Source organism: Nyctibius grandis, chromosome 10 (assembly GCF_013368605.1).
Source record: "Nyctibius grandis isolate bNycGra1 chromosome 10, bNycGra1.pri, whole genome shotgun sequence".
In the NCBI taxonomy this organism is placed as follows: Eukaryota; Metazoa; Chordata; class Aves; order Nyctibiiformes; family Nyctibiidae; genus Nyctibius; species Nyctibius grandis.
In genome coordinates this window covers 7,415,874-7,442,360 of record NC_090667.1, presented here as the reverse complement: position 1 = coordinate 7,442,360, position 26,487 = coordinate 7,415,874, and the positions used below count along the sequence as shown (strand labels likewise).

The following is a 26,487-nucleotide window of genomic DNA, read 5'->3' as shown; positions in this document are numbered from 1 at the left end:
AAAAGAATTAGGTTTCTGGAAATCTTATTGGCTTTGTTCTCTCTCCAAATGTTTTAAAACCAAGCTTCCATTTTAGGTACAATAAAGTGCACAGAAGTGGAAGTGTGGGACCTATGAAATAAGCCAGACTGCAAGTTGCCGGGGCAAAGACCACTTGTGCGAGCCTGTGCTGTGTGCTTCGATAAACTCAAGTGCCTCAACTTCTGCTGTCTTCCCTGTACCATCAACTACTTCCTGAATTTGCAAAGGGAACTTTCTCATGCCTTCCTCCACCCTACAGCAGACAGCCAAACCCTGCTTAGTTATGGCTTCAGGAGATAATAGTACTGAACGCAGAGACAAAGGTGTAATCTTAAAATGAGAAAATTCACATTTACTGGCATTAGCATATAAATACACCCTGACCCTAGGGGAAATTTAGTAGCCTGCATTTCCAAGCAGGGAAGTACACACGGAATAATCATCTTAGCTACAGCATAACTTCTTAATCTCTCAGGAAAGTTTCATTTGTAAAGGAAATCTATTCCAACTGTTTCTTCCTTAGGGAATCCAGGAAAATCCATTTACTCATCCTTCCTTCAAGCTGTAACGTTTAAGTGTCTTTCATTCATTAGAAGCAGTGAAGCTGACCTGTGGCATATACATCAGTTCTTAAGCCCTGCATACTGACTTCCTGGTCAACCCACAATATCGATTTTTCCTCCTGTGTCATAACCCATCTTTCCCAGGGGGAACAGTCATTCTCATCACTCTTCTCCCTTTCCATTTCATTAAATATGTATCAAGATTAAAGCACCCACTTAGTTTTTTTCCTCTTCTGTTGACTACATTTGATCTAAAGAGGTGATTTTGTGACTCACTCATTTCCTTGTTGATTGCTTTTAACATCAGAGAGAACGTTTTGCTGACATACAGACTAGATAGCTGCAGTCTTGGCCCATGTAGCCTTTGTAGCAGCTGAAACAGGAGTGAACTCCTTGCAGCACACTTAACATTCAGCTCAAGTTTGACGTAGCCATGGTGACTAGCAGGAAGGGCATTACTGTCCCAAATACTGCCTTCAACCCGGGGAATCTGTGCTCTCATGTTAAGGCCAAACAAGTGTTTCTGATTATCCAGTTGTTTAACCAAAAGAATGCCTGCACTCCTGCTCAGTGCCAACACACTTCTACTAAATTGATAAACACTGTATAGGCAGGTGAAAACACTGAAAAACATTAAGGCAAGCCACCATACCAATGGCATCACCACTTCCAGCAGTCCAAGGCTAACATACACACCACACACTGGTTCAGGATCCTGTGAATTTATACTCCACTTCGTGTACTTGAGTTAAAAATCATGAGAGATCAGATTAGTCTTGAATTGCCTTTACTCTACATCATCGACTGCTTTCTGATCACTGGAGAGACAAGCAAGGGTGCAAAAGCCTTTCAGAAGTTTGCTCACAGGACAGAACAAACCCAACTGAACAGGACTCCTCTGCAACCCGCAGGCTTCAGAACAGAGCGGGTGCACAGGGACTGAGTCAGAACAAGCTGCTGTGCTAGAGGGGTTAGCTGTGTCTGCTCCCGGTGAGCATGTCAGCACACATCCACTGTTGATAGCGATGTATTGGACAGGATATCATGACATGAACCTAAAGCCTACCACCGACAGCAAGAACAAAACTTGCCATCAGTTGGAGAGATGCAGGCAGATGAAGTGTTAAGACATTTCAGGCTGAAACATTTTGGAACATATCAAAGCTGCAAGATTAAAGCCTTAAAAGTCACTGAGTTTTGCTGGGGAAAAAAAAAAAGGCAAAAAAAAATAAAAAACCAACCCAAACCAAACCAGTCCTCAGAGATTTCAGCTTTGCTGTTATCAACAGTATTCATATACAAAGAACTTCTTGGCCTGTAAGTATTTGCTCTGTGCAAAACGATAAATAAGGACAGATTCCAGAAAGAGCACAAGAATTATCAGAAAATTCTGCTCCGAACTTTTGTTAGAGAATATGCAATTAGGTCCAAGTTGTAACCCACTTGAAAGTTGCTTTGATTTGGTAGGAATGCATCCCTTTGGAGTCCAAAGGCTTTGATCTCAAGCGTCTAAGTGAGGAAGAAAAACTATGAAGCCTAAAATTAATAGCACAGACCTACAAAATTTTTGCTTTGGGTTTGCAGCCAAATGGAATATTGGAAAACTAACTGATAATTCTTCATTACTACAATAATGGTCATATATTAATAACCATGAATGACAGAGAAAAAATATATTTGTCTTCTAGTCTGTATGTCAAAGAACAGAAAACAAAGTATTTGTCAAATGAAAAAATCACCAACACAGCTACAGGAAAAATACAGACACATTTGACTTGCACTAACAAATTCTGGCATATCAGAAGTATATTTTACAAACTCACACTTTACTCTTTTCTTCTACATCTCTTCGCCATCACTTCCCAATGCTCTTATTTACTTTATTGGCAAGAAATGCAACTATTACAGTAAGTTACTGACATCTGCCAGAAAGGTCAAGAAATTTATTGAATCCTGAAGCACAAATCCAAGACTGTTCACAGCTGTGCTGATACCAACACTGAAACATCTCATGGACAATATTGTTCTCACCTGACACATTCATTTCAGCTGGATGACAGAGGGGAGAGGGTAGTACCGATAGCTGAAGGTACCCTGCTTTTAAATCTTCAGCCTTGGCTTCCACCATTTAGCATGGTAAACTACTGTGTTCCAGTGGAGACATCAACGCATACCTAGCTTATGGGTAACAGGGGTGCTCACGACATTTATGAATAGATGCTATATTGAGAGAATGAGTGTGGCATTTCTTTACTAAGAAAATACCACTGCAATTAAAACCATACAGAAAAGGAATGTGTTGTAGATTACCTACTTTTATTTGTAAATTGCAGCAGCATTACCTTCCAGTTTTCTCAAAGTGAAGAAGTTTCCACCTTTGTCAAATTCCCTGTGCAGTAACAGCTGCTTTGTCAATGCCACCCAAAATGCATGCTTAAATAGCAGAAACTATGATTACCAATAATAGACATCATATATGAGTACTGGCAGAGGGTGTTCAAATCACATTTCTAATTAACTTCCATCGAGAAGCAGCTGTAAAGCATTAAAATGCTGATTTGCACTGCAGCTGGCAGATATCTAGGTTTTTGACTCCTAGCAGATGAGGACGTGTACTTCAAGGTGAGGAGAACAAAATTAAAGCTGTTTTCCTGCAAGCTTCCACTAATAGAAGCTACACGCACAGGGTTTCTTAGTAGCAAGCAATACAGTTAGATTTATTTAATGAGCTGTAATGGAAACTATGCTCCTCAATTATTTATTTTTTTTTTTAAACTTTAGTTTGCCAGACATCCTTCACTACACAATAATTAGCTTAGAAAGAGGTCATAGTAAACTGGACCTTTTTAAGCCACCTCATCTCCCTTCTAGAAGAATCCTTCAGCTGTAGCAACTGATGTTAAAGTAATAAATACAAGATGATGAAAAGTAAACTGGTTAGCTAATTTAGGCTGTCACAAAAAAGCTGAAGTAAACCACTACAATGGGCCCTTAGGTGCCTTAAAATACTAGAGAATGTATTTTTAATACTCCTCAGCCGTTGCCTAACAAACAATGCAGGTTTTAGATAACCCTTTATGAAGGGTATGCACAAGTACAGAAATGGTGTTTAAAGACACGTTAAAAATGAATACTCGAAAAAGGAAAACATAAAACCGAATCCCATTTCACTGCAGATCCAGAGCAAGTTCTGTCACTAACAGTTGTCTAAAGTGTCCCACACCCACAAGACACTGCCAGAAATAGAGAATAACAAATTACTCTCTTTTCATAAATCAAAATCGGACATCTACATCATGGGGGGGCGAACCAACCTTCTCCCACTTACCTAAGAGGAGATCTCGCTGACAGTTACTGCAAAGCTGTTATTTATGAGAGTCTAAACAGACCTGAGATGGTCTGCAATGAATTCTAACAGCAAGGAAAAAACCCTCTTTATTCTGTGACTTAATTTACAATAATAATCTTTTTATCAGTTGTTTGAGACAATAGTTACCACAACTTCTACAGGAGACCTTGAAAGCAACATTTAAGAAAAGGCTGTGGAAAAGCATAGTTTCCTAAGAAAAGCTTGGCTTTTCTTTTTTTAAATACGTTAAGGTAAAAAGCTTTAAAAGAATCATGTTTAAATTCAGTAAGAAAGACTGTCACCACTTTGGCCTAAGCACAGTCACTCCATATTTAGAGATGTACTAACCAGATGCACTTTAGCGCATTTAAGAGGAAAAAAAAAAGGACTTTTACAATGCATGTGCCTAAAGATGAAAAGATAATCGCTTCAGCTGCATAAATCCTTTACTGTTCCATTTAAAGATCAAAAAGAATTCAAGTATTAAACCCTTTTCTATTTCAGATACTAAGAGCATGATTTCTTTCAATTAAGGCCTGGCAGATGTGGTTAATGGAACAGAGTTGTATTTGCTACATACCTGATGCTGCACCAAACGACACATTAATCACCCCTTGCCTTCTCCCTCCAGTACACTACTTCGTGCCTTCTGCCCTTCAGACCCAATTATGCTGCTCATGGTTCAGCCAAGTAGCCTTACCCACATTTGGTTTTCCATTCAGATTATCCCATATGGCTACCTCCAGAATTACTTATATTGCAATATAAAGAGATTTAGAAAGTCACTGGGATTTATCTTTAAAGGGGAAAAAGGGGGATTTGGCTGTGGCTTCCCTCTGACGCTCGGTGAACGGATGGGCTCAGAGATTCCCCTGCTAGTAAACGTTCAAGCAAGCTACAGGAGGTGTGGAGACAGCACAACAGTGCAAAGCGAAGGAAGCTGACTGGCCGTACACGAGGGGAGAGGGCAAACAAAGGGGAAAAGCTGGTCAAAACCAAAGGCTGAGATGACATTGCTTGTAGAAAACACTCCTTGGACTCCTTTATTAAAAGGCCTAAAAGTCTCTTGCTGCCTTTCAGAGATGAGCAGTGGCCACATGCCAGAGTCTGGGCTCGCAATGCTTCGCTGTCTCAAACCTCAAAGAGCAGCTTGAATTCTTACTGCACAAAGTCCTGCAGAAAAAACTACAACTAAAGAAAAAGAGTGAGTAAAAGCAGGGAAAGAATAAGAAAAAATAAACAAAGGCTGAACAAACAAATATTTTCAGGACTGTTCAGGAAACAGGGTAGTCTTGGAAGAAAGATGAAGGTGAAATCCAGAAGCTCCACAGCGAACTCCTCAAGGGAAAATGAGATCCCATACCTCTTGCTTATAACAAACTTTTCTCCTCGAAATCAAACACAGCCAAGTATGCATCCCTCTTGGATAAGCACATCCTAAAATATACCATGTTTAATCTAAAAGCCAGAAGGGCGACTCTGCAAATGTCACTGTCACATTGGGTTAAATACATTCAATTCCTTCAGCTGAAACTGTTACTGCCTCCCAGTCAGAGGCACAGATTTTGACTGGTTACTGCACGAAGGATGTTAAGTCTTCATGTATTGTCACGGTTCAGACGTGCAGTGCTGTAAGGCAGGCAGCCCAGCTGGGCTGACACTTCCAGAACAACCCCGATGTTCGGAGACTGCAGTATTTTCAGTGCTGCCACATTCAACTTTATTACTGTATCAACACAGTGCTTTGCATATAACAACTGATGCTGCAGTTCTCATTCTTCAACAAGGGACAACACTTGTTCTAAAACACTGTAATTTATACAAAAGCAGTCTTAAAATGAGTAAGAACAGGCTGTCAGTCAATATGCAAATAACTGCTGAAACGTGACTTTTATATGAAACTTAAGCTCTTAGCCACAATCATTGATTGCTGTCAAGCTAAGCCATAAAATAAGACATACCCAAAGCACTTCTGAACCACTTGTGTGCCATGTACATTTTCCTCTCTGCACGTAGTTAGCCCCAAGTAAGCAGCAAGATGTTTCTTTCAAATTATATTCAGCAATTGAGTCACAGTCTTCTAGCACACAGTAAGTTTACAATGTCTTGAATAATTTAAAATTTTCGATTGCTGCAAAGGGTGAAAAGGTAAAAACCCCACCACGTTTTACATTAAAGGAAGGACTGAAAAACACGTGAATGCCAGTTTGTTCCAGATAAACACACAAATGCAAAAAATTAGTTTAAGTTTTAGGGGAATTAGTGTTCCCTAGATAGTTACACCTTTTGGCAACTCGACAAGGGAACTAGGGCATTGGGGCACACAGGATGCACATAGGCGTTGCTGGTGTGCCACTCAAAGGGACTTTGACAGGCGAGAGAAATGGGCCAACAGGAACCTCATGAAGTTCAACAAAGGGAAATGCAAATTCCCACACCCAGGGAGGAGTAACCCCGTGCACCTGTACGGACTGAGGACCCGGCAGCTGGCAAGGAGCTTTGCAGAAGAGGACGTGGGTGTCCTTGGGCACAAATTGAAGTACAGAAAATCCTGCTTAAACATAAGATTTTTTTTTTTAAAAATAAGTCACTATAAGAGTGACTGAACAGCAGAACAGATGCCCCAGAGACATCATGAAGTCTCCATCCTTGGAGATTTTCAAAATTTGAGTGAATAAGATCGAGAAACCTGCTGTAGCTGAGCAGAGGGGTTGGGTTAGATGATCTCCAGACATCCTTTCCAATCTCAACTATTTGTGATTCTGTACATGTTCCAGTCCAGCCTCCACCTGAAAGAGATCTCTTCTCCAAAACAGATCGAAGAGAGGAGAGTTTGACTTCTGCCTTTCACCCAGTAGTAGTAAATACCTGATGTTCCACTGCTGTATAGAGCTACCAAAATGTATCAGGTGGAAAGCAAAGAAGACTTAGACAAGCATCCTGCAAAGAGAAAATGTGCCATCCTCTGCCCTCTGTTCCTTTAGCTTAAGGCTGTCCCTTTACCCAGTGAGAGACAGAGGACAGCTATACCTTTGTTCATGCAAACATGGAGATAGCTTATACAGCAGCGGTGTCCACAAGCTACAAGAATTAGATGGAGACCAACAATCCATTTTGTTTAGGATAGACACTAGAGATGAATGGCTCAATTTCTCACAATCACAGCCAGATTCAGCTTGTAGGTCTAGGGACCGAAGTAGACCCTGAAGAATCACGAACTGCCTGTCCGTTATTCGTTGCCTGCTATCAATAACAAAATGCCATCAGAGCCGATACAAAAACCTGCAGTGTTACAAACTGACCTGCGTTTCAACTTCTCTTCCCCTCCTCCCATTTCTATGATATAATAGAACCCACTTACCACTCAGCAGCATTGTAATTAAATAATCAAAAAGCAAACAAATTGCACATCTGACAGTCCCCGGGAGAAAACTGATATACATGAAAAAAGCATTTTAGTTTACTTAAGGCCATTCTGGTAACAACAAGCTCAGAGGGATATAATTAGTACCCTGCAAGCCAGCATATGAAAAGGCTTAATTTAACTGAGATCAGAACTAAAGAATAGCTACAGAAATTAAAAGTGAAGCCACAAATCCACACAGGACTGCCACAGCTAAGCGTTCTTATGATCAGGAATGCTAAAGTCGTAATTCACATGTATTGCATTCTGAGTTCTGCTTATCCAGAAGGGTAGGCGTTATTTTGGACCACCCTGAAATAGCTGAGGTTAATCTGAGGAGGTCAGTCTGTGGGTCTTTAGCAGTTCTCAGGAGCACACAGGAAGAGGCAGACACCACTGGGCAGGTTAATTCTTATTCTTCAAGTCTGCTGAATGGGTGCCTCCTTCTTCAATATAACCTATATTCTTCTGCACGTTAAATCCCTACAATTGTCTTGAAATGCTTGTGGTCAGGAGAAGAAAGTCCTTATATCACAGACATCCCAAAAAAGCATAAGCTATCATTGCCTTACTGGGAATGCTACGTTAATACTAGAGACTGTTATTAGAGAAAGTAGAAAATAGCCCCACAATATTTACTCTGTCGTGACCAATGGCACATGCTGGAAAGCAGCTTCTTTTAAGGTAACTCAACCTAACAAGAGAATCCCCACAAAGATTCAAGTGTCAGCACAGAGAGCTGCTGGAGGTGACAGCATGGACCACACCTCAAGGTAAGATGGATGCTGCCACTGTACTGCATCAGACTGACCCCACCATAGATAGCCTTTCCCAGAGCACTGTGGCTGGTGTGGAAGCCAGCACTACATTTGTTCAAAGTAAGACTAGATTTTTGGTCCTTTGCATTACACACTACAGGCATGCAAAAAAGATTCCAGACTGCAAGTTGTTCCAGCACATTTTGATTTTTCAAATACAAAGCATAGGAAACATTTCAAAAACACGACTTGCAAAGCTTTTGTTGCTTGCTGTTAAGATTTGCTGTCATCAGGACAGCCTTTTTTGGTTGAAAAATGTTTATTACTAAAGGTCACAGAATTGTCTGTCTCAAACAAATTAAGAAATAAATGGCTGTTGACACTTCCAGATGATGATTCATCTGTCCGAGAGCTCCAATAATGCAAAGCAACACAGCTGCCTCTCAGGTATGCTGCAGACCACAGCAGCCACCAACTAACCCAGAAATCTGTTGTCACTCTCCTATCACTTCGTTAGCCAACTTCTCAACTCTCTTCATAGTCACACCAAAAACTCCATACTCCCAAGCTTAAAAACAGATGGAAAAACTATGAAAGTACCATCTGTCAGAAAAAACACTGATGTGTGCAGTAGCCAGGTTTCCATACTTACTATTTCTATTATTAGCAAAGTCCTCTTTACTTCATGTGAAGCAAAGATTCTCCGTGTATGAGACACACGGATGAAAAAGGCTGACGACTGGCACTACCACCACGGCCTACAGAAACCAGTGCAATAGCAGAACGAGAGAGCAACGCTAACAGAACCTCAAGGGCAGCTTGGCAAAGCCTGGTATGTTTAACCCCAACACAGGTCAGTACACAAAAAATGCTGGCAAAAGCATCCCCTTGCCAGGGAAAGCCAAGTTCTTGGACGTTAGTCCTTTTTAAAGAGTTATTAAAGTGCTGGAGGTCTGTTCAGACAATCCGCAAGTGAAAGGCCATCATGACGTACAGCAGAGTATATCTGATATTTTATCTTGTCAGCGCAACCTCTCGATAAAAAAAAAATAAGATTTTTATTGAGCGATTATTCTTTTCATCTTTTGCTTTTCACGGGAGTTTATGATGACTATTTGCTTATCTTTTTGGGGAAGAAGCTGACATTTACTGTTCATACTATGCCTCTCTGGTCTCAAATGTGGCCTCTACTACCACTACATCCAACAGTGATTCTATAATTTTAGAAGAAAGATGCTGTTACAAATCTGTGGGACTAGCATTTAAAATAGAAGCACAGTATTCCACCTTGTAGACAACGCAGAGGACAATCATTTATGATTTTCAAACAAAATCAAGAAATCTCTCCTCATTCTTTTTACTGCTCACTGGTTCTGTGGCACAGCAGTGATGATGATCAGCTCGGACACAGGGTTTTTACCACCTGCCCAATTTAATCATGAGAAACAAATAACCAGAGCAGTGGCCTAACAGTCCAAATCCAAGAACGTGCCCTTTTCAAACATATAGCATGTGAAGTAAAAGTTTTCCTGGAGCCCCCACTCCTTCCTGCAGTTCAGTTTGATGGGTTAAATTATGAATTCTCAGGTATTGGGTTGAAGTGTCTGCGGTTTTTTTTTTTAAATACATACAATGGATAAATTAAAACCAAAAATTTGTAACCAGCAGCCTTTCAAGTCAAGCTCACGTGTTTAGGACTTAACAGGCTCCTGAAGACTAAGGATCTATTTAAACCCAGGGAGGGATGCGGAAGCCAACCCCAGTGTGGTTAAGGTAGAATGCTGACTGCTGGCAAAGGAGCAGCAGCCAGCAGGAAACTCTACAGTGATGATACAGAACTGACAGCAGTGAAGGAAAAATGTTTCATCCTACCCAGTAATTGTCTCAACACGCATAGATCAACTGAGCCAGCAGGAAAACACTGGTTAAAAACAAAAAGTTTTTTATTAGCACTCTCTTTGTGTGTGTGTCATTCTCTTCCCTCGACAATTTAGCTCACTGTCCAACACCAGCAGTCTTTTATATCCATCTATAAATAGATGCTGCACACAAATTAATCTCAGCTACTTCCTGCAACCTTTGTATGAAAGATGGATGACTGACGGAGGAGAGCTTGCATCTTATCAGAGGCAGGTGGAACAGAGCAAGAGCGAGCTGGACGAACAGCACGTGTACAGACTGACGAGGAGCAGGGGTGGGAGAGCCAGGAGCGCTCCCTTTCGCCTGGTCAGAAGGGCAAGAGAATGAGGAAAAACAGATCCACAGGAAACCAGATTTCATTACTTCCACTTCTCTCAAAAGAAACTTGTTTGTACAATTCAGCTGTGGTTAAGCGTGAGCTTGTCTAATTTGCTTCTAGACTGAGTAGCAATAAAGAGACCTTGTGGGAGGGTGGGTGTTTTTTTTTCCTCCCCAGCTTAGTCAGAAAATCCTCTAAAGAAATACTTATTTCATATAACATTGATTTGTTCAAACCAGCATGCCTTGCTTGCAAACTAGAGACATACCTTAGAGCAAATACTATAACTGTTGGATAGCAGTTATTTGAAAGTCAGTATAGGTCAGAACACTAAATCCTCATGAGCTTGTTTCCAGGCTCATTTCAGGAGCTTCCTATGTGTCAGATTTTTGGAGGTGTACCCTTTAGTATCCATGTAGAGAGCTCTTTTCCCCCAGTTGAGAAATTTCAGTGTCAGGACTCTTGAACTCTGCAGCTCATAAAGCTAAATAGTCTTAGTAACTTTCAATGAGAAAATAGAGTTGCTAGATCTGATCATAACACCTTAAAGTCACTGTACCCTCTTCAACACAGGAGAACACCAGCTACTTCAGAGGACTTTCCATGTGATCTTTCTAGATATGCAATGTCTACACAATAGAGGTATTAATTCCTCCTTCACTTGATTGCCTTTTCCACCATAGCAAGGGTGCAAACTACAAGACATAAAGTAAACTCTAGCTTAATTTATATCCCAATAGCATTTCAATGGTTCAGGGAAAAAGACCCCTTGTGTTTATGCTACGGAACAAGTAAATTCAGCAACTACATCTACACATTGCTGCTGCAATTACAAGTGGTTGTTCCAGTTGTGGTGGTGTGTTATGCCAGTGACTACATGTCTTTGCACGTAGCACTTAAACTCAATCCCAAATGACTATTCCTGGTGATGTAGTACAAAATAAGGAGTGCAGTTGCAAGCAAGTCAGAAGCGAGAGCAGTCAAAGTTTTGGATGTTGCAGATTTGCGTTTCAGGATCACAAAATTCAGGAGAAAAGTAAGGCAAATCACAGGCAGTCCAAGGTGGAAACCTTTTATCAAGGCTTCTTTTACCATTTTCTGTGTCTAGAAAAAAAATGCAGAACATGAGGAGTAAGTTATTCCCTTGCTTTTTTTTTTGTATTCCAAGCATCAAACATTTAACTCTGGGGTTAAATGTTAAGGGCTATACAGGCCCATAGCAGAACATTAAAACCAGATTCCCTGTTTATTCACACTGTCCAAAACACAGGCCAGCCCATGCCATCAGCAGCTAAACCAGCACAAACTGAATATGGAACATGAGTTTTTTGCTAGACTTTTGGCCTTTCAAATGTACTGGAGCAAGGTTCTCCTGAGCTCTGCTGTTGGCAAGTAAAAAACCCTCAAGTCATTATACACATATTTGCAAGTTCTTTGATTCCTTAGGTAGGTAAGCATAGGTAGGTAAACAGAGGTGGAGATGTTACATACAAATTATCATACCTCTGTCACTGAAGTCATCCACCAGCACTATCTCTGCTATCAGCTCAGGAGGGGAGCGGTTTAGGACACTGTGCACTGTCCGGAGGAGAGAGGACCATCCTTCGTTGTGGAACGGTATTATCACGCTAGTGTTCGGAAGCTTCTCCAGGTACAGCTTATTCTTGCAGCTGGACATAGATAGAGTAAGTCAAAAGGTGGTGCCAAAAAACAGCAGCACTTCCATATTAATTACCATCAAGTAGCTTAGTTCATTCTTTACTCCTCAAATTGATGCAAAGTGCCTGAAAGAAACCCCACCAATTTTCAGGCCTTATCAAGCCAGTGTTGACCTGATCTAGTCTACCTGGCAAGAAAAAAAAAAACACATACGAAGTGAGGACTGTTAATAGCCAGTGACACCTAGCAACCCATTAGGTGTCTAGCACCTAGTAATCTATTAGGTGCTGAAGCTGCTTTTAAAGGAAACTTCAGTTATACCTTAAGATACAAAAGTCTCTAAAATACTTGTTCTCCCTGTCCTTATACCTCAAAGGTCACTAGGAAGAGGAATTTCTTTTTCAGAAGTCATGCTCTGCTCCCTGCCCTGCCACGACACCGGACCTCTCGCATAGCCTGCACCAGAGCTGATTTGCAGACTCTGTCCTGCCAGGCACTCAGCGAGGCTTTCACTGCCCACGCAACACAGTGCACGCTCACACGCGGTAATTCCCTCCCCGCTCCCTGGAAGGGCCGATGGGAACGAAAGCAGCTCTGGCAGTGGCAGCTTTTTCCTGGTACCTTTCCCAGGGAATGGAGCAGGATGCACCTATGCTATACAAGCTCAATAAATCTGTGGTTACAGGAAGGGACTGTCATGCCTGTGTGAAAGGACAGTAGCTTATTCTGGGTCAAATGAATTGTCTTGGGGCACTGCCAAGAGCTTGCAGGCTACGGCTGCAACGCACAGATGCAAAACAAAGTTTTTATGCAGCCCTTAGCATTGCAATCTTAACCTTCTTCCGAGATAGCTACTAGCTATAATTATGTTCCAATATGAAACAAGAGCCCCCAAATATCTCCTAATTCTTCTTAAACTGGAATTCTCATTTTCTTACTTAAACAAGTGGCAAACTTTAGCTATTAAGTTTAACCATTAAGCATGGAGAGAAATTGTTTCCCTCCAAGCTACCACATCTACCATTGCTTGACAAGACTTGCAAAATTAGTATTTAATATTAGAAAACCCAGAAGCACTTAAAGGAAATGTTAGCAGGGGAAGACACGACTGTTGAAACAAACACTTGGGTGTGTGTACCCGTTAGATCCAGTATAGGCCCTCTCCTAGCCCCTTGATTCCCACGATTAACAGAAAGCAGAGGTGACACACTATTGGTACCTACAAGTCCACACAAACCATCTCAGATGTGAGCAAACACATTAGCTGCTGCTTTGTCCTTCCCCACTCAGCTGGCTGTTGGGGACGATCCCAACTGTGGCCCCAAAGCTTTGGACAGGACAGATGCCCCATTTTTCCCCAGTTCACCTTCTCCTTACACCCCCACTGTCTGCAGGCACATCTCCAAACAACAGTCTCTATTATCTCTTACTGTATGCAAAAGGTTAGGTAAAGCAAGTGCTCCAAAACACAGCTTGCTTCTTTCTAGAACCCTCCTTACAGACTTCATTTCAGCCGAACTTTGTTATAAATTGCCCTCATCAAGTTCCCAAATAACACAAACCAAACCAGTTCAAGTACAACTTTTTTTACTGGGCACAGGAAATGCACAACAGACCTTTTCAGTCATTAATTCCTTTACTGCAAACCTCCATTACACGTAACCCCGCTCCCTGCCCAGCTAATCCTAGCATCCATTATACACACGCTGTTTATTCTCTCCTTGAGACCTCCACAATTCTAGCTCACTACATTGAGGGAAAGGATGTGTCAAGCAACAAGCAAACCAGCTGCAGCGGTATCATTAATCACAGATTAAGTTGCTGGTGACCCAGACACTTCACTTATTAATTTTAACTGGGGACTGGAGTTAGAAGTTTCACATTTTAAAAAAGTTTAAATAGCAGAATTAGCAACAAGGAGTAAGCAACTTTGGAAAACAATGGGGAATGTGAGGTAATACAGTAAATCCTCAGATGAGGAAACACTGGCATTGGCTGAAGTTTAAATTCTCAGAGCCTGTGGTAGCCCCTGTAAACAGAGGCCGGGTATAATTTAGGTTAGCAAACTCTTATTTCCTAGAACTTTGAGTACGGGCTGATCAACAAGTATCTTCAGTTACCTGATTTATCTCTGTATTTAAACATTTCAGCTGCATGCCTAAAATATCTATGGAGCTATACTCACCACTCTGGTTTATGAGTATATATTGAGAAAGGGTGTCATGCCAGTGTATTTAATTAGTTTGCAGCGACAGCTGAAGGGGTAATCTCTCAAACGTACAGCTAACAAATTATAAAACCTGACTTCTGGAAGTTATATTTAATGAATAAAGTAGATGTTGAATTCAGATTCACCAAACTGTGATAAAAATGGCTTTACACAAAACAAGCTTTCATTCAAATGTCTAACAATGCTTTCAGATTAAGAACGGCACAAACAGTATTTAGAAACCTCTCAGCTTTGTATAAACTAGGGTTAAGTCCTAACTGAAGCACTCTTGCTAATGAAAAACTCCTTCTGGCTTGCACAAAATCCAGTTTGACATCATCCTAAAGGATAATGTCCAAAAATAGATGAACTCAAAAGCCAGGATTCAAGTGGAACTAGTTTCTACTTGTAAACCCTGATGAGGATTTTGTGAGGATGTTGGTTTCTGATAAAACTCTTCATATAGTTGAGTCAAGCTACTCAAATCTCCTGAGCACTTCATGGTCATTTCCAGCTAGTGGCCAATGTAAGAACTGGACAGAGGGTTTAGTGACAAAGTCATTACCTGATGACACTTAAGGCATTTGTCAACCGAGTCGGACATTTACATCAGTTTCTACTACAGAAAGAAATAGCTCCACCTTATTAGCTGCTCAAAGTTGTTGGCTATGTCAGTGGGCTCAGGAACTGAACTGTCATGTTGCAAGAGGTGAAGGAAGTAGCCACCTCTGGGTTAAGTTCAAAATCTCTTCTGCGCAGAGTTGCACATTTTTGGTAATTTTAAGTCTTCTGGAATCAAAAGGAGATTTTTTTTTTTTCCCACAGATTTGGTCTCCTCTATTTCCCATTGCAATTACTATACACTGTCCTTTATTAAGGAGACAACAGGACCCAGCTGTGACAGGACTGTATTCGATGAGCAAAGGTACAAGAGTCCATAATAAAAAAAAAAGCACACTTCTGCAGATGTAGTAATTTAGGGCTTGTAAACTTTCACTTGTAGAAATGCAAACTATATACTCACTTTGGATGTCTGATGTCTGGAAGGGAGCGATTCAGAGAAATTTTATCACTCACAAAGATATTAAAGCCATTTTCCCTGTACGCCTGGTCCACTCGCTCTGCATCAGTCATTGGGTAAGGTTTTCCCTGTTCTCCATTTCCTATAGGTAGACAGAAAGTAAACATGCATCATTACTACTAATTGGTGCTTAACTGGCCAGAAACTAATCCATATATCAAAAGGTGAGCAGTTATTTTATAGCCCTTGGAAAATTCCTTCATTAGTTTTGTGCTCTATGTCATATTTAGCACTTGGTCAACCATGGCAACGTAAATTTTATCTGATAAGCAGTTTTGCTACAAACCACTCAGCTGTGCAAATCGTGGAGTTAAAAGTCTTCCTTCCAACATCAGGAACAGTTGACAGCACTATGGCAACGCTGTGGTGCATCTATAGAATGTTTTTTGTTTCACTGTAGGAAGAATACATATGGTTTGAACACCTCATCACTGTTGCTTTTTTCTGCACAGATGGATATGTATATTTAACAACCTGAGCTCTTGCACAGAGGAGGTAGAGCCCTTGCAGACACACCAGTGTAAAGCTGTGACATCCAAAATGGGCCCTTCTGCATGATGCAAGTCAAAACCCAGAACTATGGAATAAAACTTGCAGGAATGTTATAATCTAGAACATTTTTCTTATCCTTCTTCTTCCTTTCTGGATCTCCCATTTTTGGGAGAGCTACAGGCACACATTTTTTGGTAAGCTTTTTAAAAATCAATACTGCACCTATCCTAAAAATACCAAGATGTTACCAACATATTTTCACCTCAAAATGGTTATTGTGGAGTTGGGGGAAAAGGCTTTAACTGGGATTAACACACAATAAGTGTTGCATTGTGTCAAGAACATCATCTTGACCCTGAAGTTGGACATGCTGTTCTGCACTCAGACTACCAAATAAAAATCAAACTAAATTACAATCTGTATTAAAACATTTTAATAGTAATCTTACATACCTACACGCTCAGAGTCCCTCCTTATAGCTTCTTTGTTATGCCAGTCCTTTTTCCTTTGTCCATCACCAAAGTAAGGGTCTTTCTTTTGCCTCACATATGATGCCTTTTAAACAAAAGATTAGATATATCAAATACACAGCATGTGAAACCTTTCCCGCAAGAGGAAACATCTTCCTTAAGGTAAGATCATCACAAGCAAGTAGTTTTTACCCTGAAAGGGGTGAGGGAGGAAGCAACGTTTGCTTGCCTCAGAACAGCACTTTATCTATAGCTGTTAAGTGATATTTTTTCCAGGGCACCATCATGTATGCAGACCAGTATTCTTAATCAGGGAATCTATTAAAAACTCCCATTTTCATTTTGAAAACATGCAATACATCTTACATCCTATTCAATTAACAATAAAGCTGTAATGGGAGACCTATTGCAGGATCATAATTAATGAGCACACTACTATACCTGAATAAAAATCAAAATAAGATCTAAAAGGTCATTTATTAAGACTCTTGCTGCTCAACTTAAAAGCAAATTTTACACAAGGCATGAGCTTGCACTGAACACAATTAGAGCTCTTTTCATGGTGTTGTTCCTGAAATTCAAAAGCAATGGGTGCTTTGGGAACAAGTTAGCAAATGAAAGATGGGATGAATCCAGAATCAAAGAGACTACGGTGTGTGTAGAGAAAACCATGATATGTCTCAAATGCGGACACCCCAAAATCCAAGGGAAATATATTAAGCAGGTTTTAGGGTCAAGAAGAGAACATCTTCTCTGAGAATGCTTTTTCAATTATGTTGCAGTTATGCTGGTAGAGTATAAATGCAAGTCATTTGTAGTATCATTACTGCTGAAGTAGTTACACAAAGAATTTAGAGGTTCTTCCCTTTTAATTCCTGACCTACAGAGAGAACTCCACAGGCTAGAACTTCCTAGAATGAAAAAAAAAAACTTCCCTCCTTGGAGGGTGAGAGGCTTAAAGTCTCATTAGTGGGTCAATCAAACCAAACAACCACCAAAAAGCAACGGTTGGCATAGTAACCTTGCAGGGTTATCGGGCATCTTTGGCATCTGGGACACAGATGTCATTTGCCTAACTAGTTAAATTCCAAACTCTTCATTTTCATGACTAGATTTGTCTTGGGAAAATAGGACATCTGGACATGTTACTTGTTATTCCAAAGCAGCAGACTTCAGCCTGATGCAGTTCACCTCACTGCAGCCTGACAGATGAGCTCTGGTGCACCTTGCTGTGAAGGTGTTGCAGATTATCCCCATCACCCCTCTTCCACCACAGTCAGCAGGAAGGGAGCCCTGTCTATTAGCTCACAAAACCATCAGTGAAGACAGGTTTCAGCTAAGATGTCAAAGCGAACTGGAGAGGCTGAACGCAGGTACGTGCTCTGCTCTGCCTGCTCTGCTATGAGTGGTAACCCTTAGCAAAGGAACTGCACGGAAACCTTGAGCTGTGCTGGTTGTATTACCCTGCCAAAGGGTAATAAACCCGTGGTCTAAAAGTATAGAGCTCAATCTGATTAAAAGCTGGCCTGTGAACTACTAGAACTTATTCCCCCCCGCCCAAGAGATTTTAAATCAATCTAGATCCTTTCAATCACGGATCATAAACAGATTTACTCTCAGCTTCTTGACATTTTGCAGACAGTAACATGCCTGGCAGAAGTCAAGTTTCACCCATGAAACCAGACACTCAGTTACACATTTCAATTAACATCAATACTCACAGCATTCCCCTTCCTGCTCCCTGCAATTTAATTTTATTTTCACTGAAGGAGAGCTGATGGGCACTCAGGATGGATAAGAAGTCAGTCACACAGCTAGTTCACAATGTGAAAAAGTATTAAAGAACTTCCACTTGTGCCACCTGGAGCTAACAAGAATATTCTCTGAAAAATACTTATGACACAGGAAGACAGAGGAAAAGGAACTCTCATGGAGGCACAGGAAGAGCAGGACCACGCCACGGGATGCGATTAACAGTGGTGAAAACCAGAAAAGGCTGGTTAGCAGGAAAGGACAGTTACACACAGAAGAAAAGTGACCACTTGAAGAAAAATCCCAGTAGAGGTAATACTTAGATGGTGTACTTGATTTCTTTCGTTTACCCCATGATTCCTTCATTTTCTTCATCTTCGTTATCTGTTCTTTTAGGTAAGTGCAGCTCCAGAGGAGCAGAGCTGTGGTGAAGAACCACGCTCTCCCTTTCTGGAAGGGCTCATCTGAACTCACGAGATACACATATCAAACTAAATTGCTTAACCTGCCTTGTGGTTTTCTAGCCATCCCATTAAACACCACTGTTCTTATGTGAGTTTCTACCTGCTGATAATGAAAAAGTACTTTTAAGTGTCAAGATGAACGTGTGAACCAGGAATGAAATATGCAAGAAAGCACTGGGAGGGCAAACTGAACACAATGGACAAAGCACTTCTGGGGAAAAATGAGCACGCGGCTAGTCCCTGGGTCAGTCTGAGGCTGGTGTCAGCAATGTGAGCACAGAGCACCTTGAAAAACACACAGGGTATATGCCAACACCAGCCAGAAACCTACTGTTTGCTCCACCACAGGAGGTTTCTGCTGCTTTTGCATAGCGGGTGTGAGGAGAGGTGGCTTGAGATGCTCTCTTGGGGTGCAGTGAGGCAGGACACAGCGTGGGCGAGGGGCAGGTGAACCCAACTCCAACATCTACCCACAGCTCTGTCCGACTACATGCTCACATGAATAATTTATGCAAACTCTGCCTCATTTTCACTACCTTGTGCCAGCCAATGTGAGCAGGTCTGGATGACAGCTACGTGACAGACAGACAGTAGAAGTAGCAGCTTGGTTATTTTTGGTGTAAAACGGATCAAATTTTCAGCACCATGAAGCAGCCACCCTGTGCTACTGCAACAGTCCAGCACGTCTACTTGTCTGCCACCACAGTGGCCTCTAATTTTTCAGACAACATGCCACCCTCCCGATCATCCCCACTAAATAACCTACAGAGCACACTACCGCTCTGTGAGACTTTGCCTCTGTTTTGCAAGATCCCTGCGTTGCCAGGCCTGCTCCCTGGCCAGCTTCCTCTCCAGGATACCCCCTGCCAGGAAAAGTCCTGGAAAGCTCTCACAGACCAGAGCACCTCCTTGCCAGGAGACTTTTGCCAACTTTCCGAGCACTAGGCTTGTGCACGAGTGTCATACTGGGCACAGGAACAACTGGCAAGTCTGAAACATCAATATTTTAAGTCTCTTTTGTCTCTTGTTTATAGCACTTTGGGCTGAATGAGCACACCAGGAGAATCGGTTACAATGTCACTGTGCCTTCTGCCATTTGCTGCGATTCTACATGTGTAAACTCCTTCCCAGCCGTTACTCAAGAGAGAGGAATATATAAAAACACGCTAACGGGATGGATCTTGAGCTGCCCTCCACAACAGCTCTCAGGAGATGGAAGACAAGTACAAAGCACGCCCCAAAGGATTTGCACCACCATCTCCAGCACCCTCCGGAGGGAAGCCACACCACTGGGCTATTGGCGGTTTCAGGACAGGGTTCTCATGCCATTACAAAGCTGCACCACCAAAGCAGCCAATGCTCATTAGGCCAAGCAGCAACCTAAAAGTCATTAAAAAGCAGCTCCAGCCATCCCTGCTCAGGGTGAGCACGCCGAAGCTCTGGGCTGGAGTTGCCCTTGTGTTTATGTGCTCAGTATAGGATAATGTGAACAGGGAAGTAAATTTTCCACACAGCTTCGAGCCATTCTTCAGAGAGGTCAGCAACATGCATTTAAATACCCTCAGAGCAAGCAACAACCTGACGCAAGCAATTTAATCACTGCGATACTGAGTGAAAGCAGGCAGTAGCACGCCATCCTCCACTGCTGTTAAAAAAAAAAGGAAAAAAAGAAGAAATCACAGAGACTGCCACTGTATTACATACAGAGCCCAAATCAGGCAGGTGGACAGCAGAAAGTCTGGTAGATCGATGTTACTTCTCTCAGTGCCAAATAAATTTACGCAGGAAAACATCTTTGAGCTGGGCTAAGCTAAACCCTGTCAAGGCCACGCATGTCAAGAGAAAGACTTCGGTAATTTGTAAACTTTAAATTAAGCAAGAAGGGAAACTATGGAGTACACGCATCAGTTATTCAGACCTTTCCAAACTGTAGTGTTGGACTTTGGAGGCACCGGAATATGGTTATCGATCCTTACGTCTGTACAGAGCCTGTTCCTCAGCTCTCAGTCTTGGTGAATTACAAGGACTAGCAAAGCTAAATGAGGACTGTGTAGGGCGAGTCGTTTATCTGTTCTCTGCCTGCAGCGCTCATGATGTTACTGCCCTGTACAACTAAAGCCAAACGCGATTCACACAAGATAAACACATTAATCTCCATTGGATCGACACACCTCTCTTAGTGGCTTTTACAACCCTCAATGCTAGACATAGTTGCAGATGGTCATGACAGACATGCTGCATTGTGAAGCTTCTTTTTGGTCTTGGGCAGAGAAGTTACATTAGTCAATCCAATTCAGAAATGCGTCATTAAATTTAATTCAGCTTGGGTAAATGTTAAGAGGTTAGAATATCTCTAACTGCATCCCTCGCAAGCAAACACAGAACGCTTCCACTGGTTTTGCAGGTCGCTATTAAAACACCGTATTTGAAAAGTCTGCTGTGAGTCACTGACAAGTTCTGTCAACAATGTCTGAACATTAATTCTGAAGTGAATTTCAGTGCTAGAAAATGAACATCAGTGTCTTTTCTCCAGTGATCTTGCCAGCACCCGCGATCCGCACAGCCCCGACGGGAAGGTGTGGCTGCAGCAGGCTGACTAGCACCGTGTTTCTTGTTAAGAATCACACTTTCAAGACCAACTTGATTTCAGCAGACTATCAAAAAAAGTCAGCGCGAATGACAAAACATTGCCTTCCCCCCCCTCAATGGCAATTTTTATGCTCATGTCACTACTACTAGCAGAGCGGTGTGTAAAGCTGCAGGCAGCACGCCATCCTGGGCAGAGGGAAGATACATATATACGTGCTCAAAGTCTCTCGCACTGTGAAAATGGGGAGGTTGCTGTCACTAATACTATTTTGGAAGCTCCTTTTTTTCCTTTCTTGCTTTTTTTTTTTCCTTTTTTTTTTCCTTTCTTTTTTTCCCCTTCTCTTTGTAAAAGATGTCTGAGTTCTAGAAATCCAGATACAGCACACAGGGACCAGAATGTTGCTTTTTTTAGTGATTTCCCTTCAGGGATGCTGCAATGGGATTCGACTCAATTATGCAAATTACATAACTTGATGATACCCCTTCAACAGATGCTCTAGACTGTGATATCTAAGCAATCTGCAAAACACAGCAAGTTTCCTAGGACTGACTTTTACTTCAACTGTTAAACAAGCATATCATTTGCAGGGAACTGTGTCTTACCTGAAACGCTATATTTCACATCAATTTTCACTTTTATCCTAATTTCTCATTAATTCTAACCGCATAGCAGTAGGCGTAACATTTTTGTCAAAACCCCACCAGCACATCCTCCCTTACCTGCATTTTAACTGTGGAATGGTGACCATTGTTGAACACTGCCGTGATCAGTGCTGCATGGTGAGGGTAAACTGGATCTGGATTCCTGTCCCTGTAACACAGGTCAGCAACGCTACAGCCTTTGCAATTTTGTGTTTTGCTCTACCTTAGCTTCTCATTTTGCAAAAACCTCTTTGTTTTTGAAATGGTCAGTTGTAAACAGCAGTGCAAAAAGGAGATTTCAAAGCATGAAGGGTTTACATTATGATCATCTAGTCAAGCTGTGTAAGTGCACAAGCCATTGGATTTTATCCGTTAACTCCTACAGCAAGCCCATAAGTTCTATTTCAGCTCAAGAACATTTTCTTTTCCATAAGAGCTGGAAGCTGTTTACCACTAAGGAGTGATTACTTCTCCAGCAATATCTTAAACTAATCTCCTGCCTATTTCCATCCTTCATTTTTTAAAAACTCAAAATGAATTAAAGTAGAAAGGCATATTAAGCAATGCATTGAAAATGGATTTAGACAGATTGCTGTAAATAAGCCCCTTCTGTTGTCTACCATGCTGTTACTTAACACGCCACCAGAGCAATTGATCAGCGTTCAAACGCCAAATGCACAGAAATGGAATTTTAATCTTTTGTTTAATCACTATTTAGTGTGCCTGGCTCCAGTCAGAATAAAAGAAAGGTGGATGGAGACGGAAGCCAAGAGTTTTCTGTACAGGAGGAAAAAAAGATTTGCTGAAGTGCATATGCTAATCAATGCTGTACAGATCTCAAACCCTGTTCAAACATTTTTTTTTTTTGTTGATTTGTTTGTTGTTTTTTTTTTTTTTAAATCAAGAAGCTATGATCAGACTCAAGCAGCTATGACCTCTGAAGACAGTGTTAAAAGGGGGTACCTGCTCCATCCTAAGTCTCTTCATTTATCCCAGCACCTCAGCAAGTATAACTTGCATTTATGTCCTACAACAAGATGCCGAAGATGACAAAACAATCCAGAAAAACAACAGGAAAAGACAGAGCAAATAGAAACCATTCCTCTATTTATTACATGGACTCAGTGGAAGAGCCAAGAGAGTGCACTCTGGGTACAACCTAGTTGTCATGATCTGTGTCACAGCACAGCAGAATTAAGAATCATCTATAGCCAGCTTGTCTTCAGTCTTCCGAAACCTAGAGTACACGAGGGGTTTCAGAAGGCAGGAAACGTGAGAAGCCAGGTCTGGCAGAAACCAGGAGGAATCCTCCCTCTCACTGCAGCAAGAAGCCCAGGTTGTAATGATCGTGGGACTATCCATCCTAAATGGAGGTAACCCTTTCAGAAATAAATGGATATCAAGTCTCACTGCACCATGAAGAAATAAAAGTCTTTTTTGGTTTGTCAGAGATCTATTAGCATGTGTTGAACAACAAATTGGTGTAAGACCTGTGCAGCACAAACATGCTTTGTACTGGCATGAAAACAGCTGAGACTTTCAGATGATCTAATGAAAAATAAAAATACCTCCAACATCAGCTGCAGGCATTTGTCCTAGGTCAGGAAGCCAAGCGTAACCTCGGGTCAGTCTTCATTTAGTGGAACAGGAGACAGCAGCTTTCTTTTTCTAGTAGTATGCTAAAGCTTTGTCTTGCGATCTACCCAAGTGTTTTCAAAAGGCTAATTTTGAAGTTATTTCAGTCCATCAAAAATTTAAAAGCTACATTAACATAATCCATACCTTCAGCATTTCAAGAACTATTAAAAGGCAACACAGGACTAAATGGAAGCACATCATGTTGAATGATTAAGTGCTTTCAAAGACAAAAAAAAGCCAAGTATGTCTTCACAGCTGTGTTGTGGCTCAGATACAAGAAGGGGTTTGAACTAGACCTGAAAGTTTCCTGCACAATGCCACGATGCTACCATTTGCTCATCATCCTCTTCTCTCCCACGTGAAGCACCAGTAACATTGAGATCCACATATTCAGATTTGTGCTTTGCTGTGAGAAAGCCACTCTTCAGGGTATGGAAATAACCTGCCTGCTTCCTGCAGAAAGCAGAGCCACAAACACTGTGGGCACTCTCGGATCGGTCCTTACCCCGTGGCAGCTAATTAAACCCCAGCTGGACCAGAACCACCTTAATGGGTCAGTGTGTACAGACACAAAGCAAAGCCTTTTCTGCACAACACCCAGGGACACTCGGCAGCTGCTTGTAGAGACATTAAAGAAGTATATTCCTTGCAGAACGCCAGGCATGCAGCTCCTTGGTGGACAGGACAGCCTATTGCTTAAGCATTACCCAATTTTAGCTGACACTGTACTTTTTAATGCAAAAAGCATTTTGTATTAAGTGTTACAACAGTACTCGCTTGAACTGAAACTTTTTTCCTCCTCTTTAAATTCCTTCAGCTAACAAGTTCTATTCAGCCTCAACTGCTGAAAATCCCTTGGCACAAACAAAATTTTATCCAGCAAAAAGTCCTGGTTCATCAACCAATTAAAGTCTAAAGGCATCAGCCAAGGACAGTGATAGGACATCTAGCTTAGTCATCGATGTCTACCAGACACCTCACACTTTGTTCTTCACTTTTTTCTTCACTTAGAAATAATATTACCGTCTTGCAGTGTTTGCTGTTCTAAACTTACTGTTTGACTCATTCAGTCCAGGCCTCCAACCGCACAGTGCCTTTCCAAAGCCAGCGCAGAGCACCCGAGCGTCAAGTTCTTCCCCGGGTTTTAGCACACCTCGTGATAGCACAGCAGTTTGTCTCAGACTCTTCTTTCAGCTGTTAAAAACCCAGCTGGCCTAGTTTTAGACTTCAGAACAGGACTCGTTGCTTTAATTTGCCCACAACAGCTTTCTCATCTTTTCTGTTCACTAAAACACGTACAGCCCTTCCCATCTACAGAAATGCTCCATTTCCCACATAGTAGCGTGTCTCAGGGATCTGCTCAAAACTGTGGAATAAGCTCCTGCGGGCATTTAGTCGCATCAGAAACCTCCTCGTATTCCCCCTCAAGCGATAAGCACATTTCTCTAACCTTGCTTTAACATACAGCAACACGTTATAAAATTCCCAAACAAGATGTCACTCCCTGGGCCACCCTCCGGTTGAGATGGGATGGGAAACACAACCCTTACTCACCCTGCCTGAGGCACAACAGCCGGGAGGGGCTTTGACAGCAAATACATGAAGTATGAAGATGTAGACAAAAGTCATCTCTGAGCTGCCATTCCAAATGAGATGAAAGACTTCCCACCCCCCCCACCTCCCCTTTCTGCTTTACATGCTTCCCGGAAACTTAAAACTGGGGGAGCCCTCCCAAGGAACCAACATACACGTAGTATCTTATCGTGCGTCCAAGAGCTGTTTTTTGACTGCAACTCCTGGCAGAAGCTACGAGTATGAAATCCATAGACATGTACTTTGTTTTTCACAGCATTTAGTGCTACCTGAAGCTATCTTAAATACAACAAGCCTTACGTTCACAGAAAGAAGAGTGAACAAGCTGGTTTGGAGATCAATTTGAGAAACGGACACTTGAAGCAGAACCCTCCAGATGTCTGCATATCTCCACACTCCATTTAACAGGAGCAAACAGCACGCAAGCTGTAGCAGTTTCCTATAAGGACATACTTCGGAGCACTGTTTCTGAAATCTGACTTACCAGTTAGACTTACAGATTATGTTGCATATGCAGAAACACTTGAATAATCTGCATTAAGATTTAATAAAAATGTAGGATACAAAAGCTATTAATTCCATAATTTCCATGAATTCTCTGTACTCGAGCTATAAACTCTTGATCAGATTATAGGAACGTTAAGCCAATCACGGATTGCTCATCTGAACACAACTTCCAAATGTCTTGAATATTAGCAGAGAATTGCACCATGTATCACACTAGCAGAAATTCAGAAATCTCATTAAAGATACACCACAATGAACATCCCATATATCCTCAATGCAGAAATACTACAGAAGTGAAATTCACAGCACTCAGACAACCAATACAAGATTACAACTAAGCTTGGTGCTGCATGGAGGTGCACCTGGCAAACATGTGACTGCAAATTTGACTTTGTTCAGTTTGTAAAAAAAAAATAAATTACAGCATTTGTAGCTATTTGAATGATGAAAGAACTGATTGTCAGACCCAAAACCAGAGGATGTCAAATCATCCCCGAGCAGCATTCAACTGCTAGTACAGGAACTAATCCCCAGGCACGCTATGCCAGCTCGTCTTGCTCAGCAGATCACAGTTGCAGCTTAACAATAAACTGTCCCTGGAGATGTGGCTGGGTGACACAGGACCCTCCTGCATCTCCCCTGCTGAACAAAGACCCACGTCAAAAAGATCCTAGGCAGAACTTAAGACATCCAGAGGCTCATAGGTATTTTCAGAGAGTACTTTTCCCCCAGTTATCTCCTGCTACCAGGAACAACACATTGCTCAAGTAATACTTCAACATCACTTCAACAAAATAGTTTCTGCTAACTCCAATAAAGCAATGAGAATCACAAGCATTTTTCTATTTTATTTTCCATACTCTTCACTCTGTACCTTCAGTGCTGACACTGTTCCAGTCACTGGGCAACCAACAGTTAGCATCAGTCTCAGCACAGCTCTTTGTTAGCAGCAATGCAGCAAAACCACATTTTTCTAGTTTTCAGCAACAGAACAACGCTATTTTCATTTTAGCTATTTTACAGATTTTAAAGTAAATTCCCTACCAACTTCCTGGCAG

At 41.6% G+C, this 26,487-nt stretch overlaps 1 protein-coding gene across 1 annotated transcript in view; it reads right to left on the bottom strand.

The window, feature by feature from the left end:
* GALNT10 (polypeptide N-acetylgalactosaminyltransferase 10) overlaps positions 1-16,282 on the bottom strand; it is a 46,657-nt gene extending 30,375 nt beyond the window's left edge. Inside the window, exons 1-3 of the mRNA XM_068409277.1 lie at positions 16,227-16,282; positions 15,226-15,364; positions 11,837-12,003 (exon numbers count right to left, since the gene is read on the bottom strand). Coding sequence (XP_068265378.1) covers positions 11,837-12,003; positions 15,226-15,335 — 277 coding nt within the window. The 5' untranslated portion in view covers positions 15,336-15,364; positions 16,227-16,282. The remainder of the gene's footprint in view (positions 1-11,836; positions 12,004-15,225; positions 15,365-16,226) is intronic.
* Between the last annotated feature and the right edge of the window lie 10,205 nt (positions 16,283-26,487).